Source organism: Empidonax traillii, unplaced genomic scaffold (assembly GCF_003031625.1).
Source record: "Empidonax traillii isolate 1590-97213 ecotype Southwest subspecies unplaced genomic scaffold, ASM303162v1 scaffold561:size787514, whole genome shotgun sequence".
In the NCBI taxonomy this organism is placed as follows: domain Eukaryota; kingdom Metazoa; phylum Chordata; class Aves; order Passeriformes; family Tyrannidae; genus Empidonax; species Empidonax traillii.
In genome coordinates, this window is record NW_020955754.1 from 344,059 (window position 1) to 350,529 (window position 6,471).

General features: G+C 64.9%; 1 protein-coding gene across 2 annotated transcripts; it reads left to right on the plus strand.

Moving 5' to 3' along the window:
- The first annotated feature begins 699 nt into the window (after window positions 1–699).
- On the plus strand, window positions 700–5,628 carry VSIG10L2 (V-set and immunoglobulin domain containing 10 like 2). Of its 2 annotated transcripts, XM_027897790.1 has the most exons (12): window positions 700–925; window positions 1,044–1,397; window positions 2,211–2,495; window positions 2,627–2,902; window positions 3,039–3,320; window positions 3,604–3,861; window positions 3,958–4,251; window positions 4,338–4,640; window positions 4,843–4,965; window positions 5,039–5,063; window positions 5,136–5,260; window positions 5,346–5,628. In XM_027897790.1, exons 1-12 carry the CDS (start codon window positions 850–852, stop codon window positions 5,420–5,422), a joined length of 2,478 nt encoding a protein of 825 aa, XP_027753591.1. In that variant the 5' UTR covers window positions 700–849; the 3' UTR covers window positions 5,423–5,628. The 2 variants fall into 2 exon arrangements, with proteins under 2 accessions (XP_027753591.1, XP_027753592.1); XM_027897791.1 differs by lacking the exon at window positions 3,039–3,320.
- Window positions 5,629–6,471: the final 843 nt, after the last annotated feature.

The window sequence follows — 6,471 nt, forward strand, 5'->3', positions numbered from 1 at the left end:
TGTTGACAATGGTGGTGTTTTGCTAATCGTCCATTGCCCTGCACTCCCCTCATCCAAATTTCTTTGCAAGCCCAACGAGTAGGAGCACAACACAGACCAGAGCACTGCTGGAGGCACCTGGCAGCAGGAGGGGGATGGGAGGGGGGCCTGGCCCTTGCTCTGCAGGCCCTCGCCACCGGCTTTAACCCCTTCGGGGCATTTCAAGGCCCGAAACTTGTTTGCGGGAAATCTCGTGTTCAGTGTTAACAGTGTAGTTGTGGTAACGAGCAATTAATTCTAGTTAAAGAATGGGGGCGGGATCAGAGATGGCGGGTCATTTTCCAGGCTTTCCTGGGTGTTGCCAGATCCCTCCCCCACGGGCACCCAGAAATCCCCCTTCTGGGGCACTCCGGCCCCCCGGCATTGCGTTACGGCACGGCCGCCCCCATGAATGTTTGATGGGCCGGGGCTCAGCAGGGAGCGGGAGATGAAATATCAAACCCCACTCCTGGCCCAGCTTCCCTGGCTCCAAACCTCCCCACTTCGATCGCCGTGGGGTAGCAGTGTATTTTCCCCCTCCTTTAGCACAAAAAAATTGGGCGGGGAAAGGGAGCACTCAGGAATTTGAATCCACTGCGCAGGGAAGGTGAGGATGCTGCCATTCCTGCCACAAGCACACCCGTCCTCAGCCCTGAGATTGCAGGGGATGAGGCGGCAGCGGCGGCATCGGGTTCCCCCCCTGCACTGCCAGGTTGATAAATAATTGATGGTTAATCAGGGCCGGGCCTAATTACCCGGAGTAACCGGAGAGGAGATGGGGCCGGAGAGCGCAGCCCTGCTTCAGGCAGTGCCGGTGCCGGACATGGCGCCATGGAGCGCGGCCGGGCAGTGCCACTGCCTTGGAGGGGGCCCTGGATCCTGTGCCTGCTGCCGGCTCTGGCTGGGGGTGAGCAGGGACCCCTCCCCACGTTCCCTGGGTGGGGGGTGAGCAGGGACCCCTCCCCACGTTCCCTGGGTGGGGGGTGAGCAGGGACCTGACCTGATGGACACGCTCCCCGGGGCAGGGCAGCCGCTGGTGGCCGGCGAGGCAGCCTACGAGGAGTGGCAGGTGACGGGCGTGCGAGGCCGGGCGGTGCAGCTGAGCTGTGGGCTGGTGGCCGCGGCCCCACCGGCCGTGGTGTTCTGGAGCTTCACGCCGCGGGGCGAGGGGCCGCCACGGGCCGTGGCCGTGGGCTCGGGCCGGGACGTGGTTGTGGCCCCCGGCACGGGGATGCTGGGCCGGGTGACGCTGCACAACGGGACGCTGGAGCTGCGGGAGCTGCGCGTGGCTGCCCAGGGCCGCTTCCTCTGCCAGGGGCTCTTCCCCGAGCGAGGCCGGCTCCGCGTGGGATACGCTGCCGTCCTCCTGCGTGTCCTGGGTAAGCCCCCACCGTGGCCACCCTGAGGGGCCCTGCTGGCCATCAGTGGATGGCATCGTTCCCCCCTGCACCACAGTTAAGCAGCCCCTTGCCTGGTAGCCAACAGAGCTGTCAACTGGCCAGGGGAACACCCCACTAGCCAACAAAGCCTGGCAGTCAGTAAAGCGTGGCACTAGCCAGCTTAGTGCCTCGCTAGCCAGTGAAGGGCCCCGCTAGCCAATGGAGAGCCCTGCTAGCCAACAGGGTGGCTCACTAGCAAGTGTAGCACCCCACTTGCCAACAAAGTACCCCACTAGTCAGCAGAGTACCCTGCTTGCCAGTATAGTCTGCCACTAGTCAGCAAAGCCAACATAGCACCCCACTAGCCAATATGGCATCCTACCAGCCAATATGGCATCCTACAAGCCAAGCTAGCTCAAAACCAGCCAACATAGCACCCACCAGCCAACAAAGAGCCCATTAGCCAACCCAGAGCCCCACTAGCCAGCCCAGCACACACTAACCAGTGAATAGTGAATCCCCCTTACCCCCAGCTTCTACTGGCCAATGTAGCAGCTCACTAGCCATCACAATTTCCATGCCCTGGCCACTCCAGCATCCCACCACCCTAAACTGGTCTCAGCAGCCATTGCACCCAGTCCCCATGGCCACAGTAAGGATGCCCCTCACTAGCCCGTGGGTGTCCTCACTAGCCATCCTGCTGTCTGCTACAGCACCTCACTAGCTGACCAATTATATAGGCTGGGAGGGGGGGACGGGTGGGCCTTGGGGGGTCCTGCAGTCTGTGGGCCGCTCACAGCTCAGTGCCCCCAGTGCCCGTCTCCAAGCCCTTCGTGCGGCCGACGGCGGCGGCGGCGGCGGAGGGGGCAGCGGTGGTCCTGGCGTGCACTGTGCGGGAAGGGACAGAGCCGCTGAGCTTCTCCTGGCAGCACCAGCAGCCCCGGGGGGGTCCCTCAGTGTCCCCCGCGGGGCCGGGGGGCTCCGGGGCAGAGCTGCGCCTGACGCCCGCCAACCGCAGCCACACGGGCTGGTACCTCTGCACCGTGAGCAACGAGGTCAACAGCCACACCAGCGAGCCCGTCTACCTGGACATCGTCTGTGAGTGCCCCGGACACCGCCTCAGCCCTGGGGGGGCATCTTCGGAGCTGGAGATGCCAACACGGCACATCCATGGCATGTCCCCTCTGTGGGGACAACCTCGTGGCTAAAGGACCCCTGTGTGCCCGCAGACGGCCCCGACGAGCCGGCCATCAGCGTGGAGCCCTTCTCCCCCGAACAGGGCGGCTTCTCGGCGGGCGAGCGGGAGGACGTGGTGCTGAGCTGCCTGGCTCCCTCCAACCCCCCCAGCCGCTACGTCTGGCTGCACAACGGTACCCAGGTGCACATCGGCCAGACCTACATCATAGCCGCCATCGCCCGCGCCCAGGCGGGCACCTACACCTGCTTGGCCGAGAACACTCACCTGCAGACCCGCACCCAGGCCACCATCGTCCTCACCGTGTACTGTAAGTAACGCCACGGGGCCCCCTGGGTGAGAAGGACCAGCGCAGCTCCCTGGTGAGGATGTGGGTGTGAAGGGCAGTTTGAGGGGGTTTGGAGGGGGAGCCCCCAGCCTCCCCCAGCGCTGATGGTCTCCTGCAGATCCACCAGCCGGGAGCCCCAGCTGCTCTGCCGTGGCCACCAGTGACCTGCAGGACGTGGCCCTGCGGTGCCGCTGGCTGGGGGGCTTCCCCCTGGCCCAGCTGCGCTGGGTGGGCTCCCTTGAGGAGGAGAAGGAGAAGGAGGAAGAGGGGGTGATGGGGACCAGTTTTTCCATGGCCACCAGGATCCAGCCAGGGGCAGCCACAAGGAACGGCAGCTCCTTCTCCTGCCTGGCTTCCCACCCCGCGCTGCCGCAAGGGGCTGCATGTGGGACCACCCTGTGTGAGTGACGATGGGTCCATTTGCCCCCCAAGCCCCTTCCTGACCCCCCGTGTCACCCCAGAACCGCGGTGACCCCGTGCCATGGCCACACCACGGGAGGGGCACCCCAGGGCGCTGCTGGGACATCCGGCACCCCCAGATTGCTCCAAAATGGGGATCCCCACGGTGCAAAGCCGTGCAAAAGCCCCCATGCCCTTTGGGAGGCGGGAGATGCTATCTGCTTTTTCGGGGTGCTTCGGCACAGTGCGGCAGTGCCCCGCCCCGACACCGCTCCATCCCGCAGGGGTCCCGTCAGGCAGCCCCACCTGCGCGGCAGCGGCCACCAAGGGTGACGAGTACGTGATGCTGCAGTGCCGGTGGGAGGGGGGCACGCCACCCGTCACCCTGCACTGGCGGGACGGTGGGGGCCGGTCCTTGGGGGATCCCACACCCTCCACTGCCGTCCTGGTGCTGAGCACCGAGGGCAGCCTGGGGGGCCGGGAGTTCGTCTGCGCTGCCGCCCACCCGCTGCGGGGCCCCGCCGAGTGCCGCCTGCGCCTGGGTAAGCCCGACCCGCCCCCGGTGCTCCCACCGCGCCACCGAGCCGTGTTGGGGCGGCACGTCCCTGCCCGCACTGTCCCCCCTTCTCGCCGAGCAGAGGTCCCCGATCTGGAGGCGGCGAGCGAGGTGGCGGTGCTGGAGGGCGGCGAGGCGCTGCTGACCTGCCGGCAGCGCGGCACCAGCGCCAGGCTCAGCGCCACCGTGGCTTGGTACGACCCCAAGGAGCGGGAGGTGACGCCGGGGCTGGCCAAGTACCGGCTGGAGCAGGGAGAAACGTGGCTCAACCTCACTGTCCTGGACGCCGAGTGGCCGGGGGACGGCGGGATCTACCGCTGCGCCGCGACCAACGCCGTGGGCACCGCCAGCCTCCCCGTCCGCCTCCGCGTGGACCGTGAGTCCTGGCAGGGCTAGGGGGTGGGTCCCCCAAGGTGGGCTGGGGGCGTCCACCCCCTCCTGCCGGGTGCCATCTCTCCGCAGGGTACCCGGCCCCCCCCAACGTCACCATCAGCAAGCTGCGCTACACGCGGGCGCGCACCGAGGTGCAGCTGGAGTGGCGCACTCAGGGCACCGGCAACCTCACCGGCTTCGTGGTGCAGCGGCGTCAAACCAAGAAACCCCTCCGAGAGGCGCCCAGCCCCTGGGAAACGGCCGCTGGCAACATCGAGCCCCACTCCCGCGACCGGCGCCTGGGGGGGCTGGACCCCGCGGTGCTCTATGCGTTCCGCGTCCTGGCCGTCAACCACCGCACGGCCGGGCACCCCTCCGAGGTGCAGACGCCAGGTGAAGTGGGCAGGGGCTGCTGTTCCATGGGGGCAGAGCAGGGTTTGAGTGGAGAAGGGCAACGTTTCCATCCCGGTGGAGCTGAGTGCGAGCAGCCGTCAGTAGGTTTTCAGAGTAAACAGGCACAGGCTCTCACGGTCCCTGGCGTTTCTGGGCTCTGCCCGTCCCTGCTGCCTGCCATACTCCCTCTGCTCTCTTCCAGCTGAGCCTCCCTTCGAGGCCTACCCGGCGGTGACGGGGGCGGCGGTGGCCGGGATGCTGGTGGCCACCGCAGCGTCGCTCCTGGCCGTGCGCTGCATCGCCCGCCACCGGGAGACCCTCCCACGTGAGTGCCAGCCCTGGGGGTCTCGTGGGCTGGAGCCCTGGCCCCCACACCTCACGTTCTTCTGCCTCCCCAGGGCTGCACGACCTGCTCTTCCGCACGTGAGTGCCCAAATCCCTCTGCCCCACTGTTCCCACGCCCTGGCTCCAGAGAGACCCCGCCTGTCCCCCCAGGGCCGGTCCTGGCGCCCAGGAGCCCGTGGACACGCCGGAGGATGCTGAAGCAGCCGCGAGCGGGGAGGGGGAGACAGCACCAGCACCGGGAGATGTGCCTGCCCCGGGAGATGTACCTGCAGCAGGTACCCGCACCCTGGGGTGAGCCGAGGGCTGAGCCACCCGCCCCGGGGACACCTGGTGGCACCGAGGCTCTCCCACCCCTCGCAGAGCCGCTCTCGGCACCGCCGGGCACCACCGATGACCCACCAGCTGATGTCACCATCACCGCGACGGCGACGCCGTGACCATCCGGCTTTTCCCTCTTTATTTCCCTTTCCTCCTCTCGTTCCACACCACGGGACGGCAGCGCCCACCCACCTGTGCCACGTCAGGGGGGGAGGCAGCTGGCTCCGAGTGCCGCACCCGGAGAAAGCCCCTCCGGCTCAGCCTCGGGCCTGCAGTTACCGCTGGAGCTAAAATAAATATTTAGGCTACAATAAATAGTTTCTCACCGATGGCAGCAAAAATCCCTGAGGGCCAAAGTGCCGCCCTCAGGCCCAGGGCTGAGGTTGGACGGGGATGCTGCTCTGGGACTGTGCTGAGTTTTCTGTGGTGCCATGAAGATTTAGGGGGCAGGGAAGGGGCATCATCTTCACCCCAAGCTCCCCATTTTCAGGGCAAACCACAGCAGGATAAAAACAGTGACTGGTGATGGATTTTCCCCACGATGGTGCAAGCATGGGGGGAGGCAGGGTCTAAGGAATGTGTCAGGCACTTCCCAGCCTTCCTCAACCCTCATCATTTGGTGTCTGTGGAAACAAGAGCATGTTGGGCCATTTGTCCTATATTTGGTTAATTATCCATTGGGAAGTATCAAGTGACACCTCAATCAGTGCCCACAGATCATCAATACCCACTCTGGCCATAGAGTAACATCACCCCCAAAAATACACACCCTACCCCAAGCCCCTGCAAAACAGCATTGTTTCCAAACACATAACATTTCCAAGGGATATTACAGATTCTCTGGAAAACAGAGCGTCTTTATCCAACACACCCACGATACAGGGGGGGATTTAAGCAAGGTCGTTTAAAACCGTGGTTAAATCTCAGTGTTTGGGGTGAAACGAAGCAGCCAGAGCTAAACCCCAACCTCTCCAGTGGAAAAGGGGAAAGCCTCGCAGCAGGTCTTGTGAAGGGAAAGTCCAGACTGCAAGGAGGAGATAAGCAAAGGGGGAAGAGGGGGCTCTGTGGTGGCTCCGGGATACACGCCAGTCAAAGCCCATGGATGTGAGGTCTGGGGTTTGCAGGGAACTTCAGAATAAGGCAGCTCTGGCTGGGAGGATCCAAAACC

Bases quoted from the DNA above. Each gene is read 5' to 3' on its own strand.
- VSIG10L2 (XM_027897790.1), top strand. From the start codon at position 850: ATGGAGCGCGGCCGGGCAGTGCCACTGCCTTGGAGGGGGCCCTGGATC. The intron at 926-1,043 runs GTGAGCAGGGAC...TCCCCGGGGCAG, and splicing joins GCTGCCGGCTCTGGCTGGGG to GGCAGCCGCTGGTGGCCGGC. The intron at 5,064-5,135 runs GTGAGTGCCCAA...CTGTCCCCCCAG, and splicing joins CACGACCTGCTCTTCCGCAC to GGCCGGTCCTGGCGCCCAGG.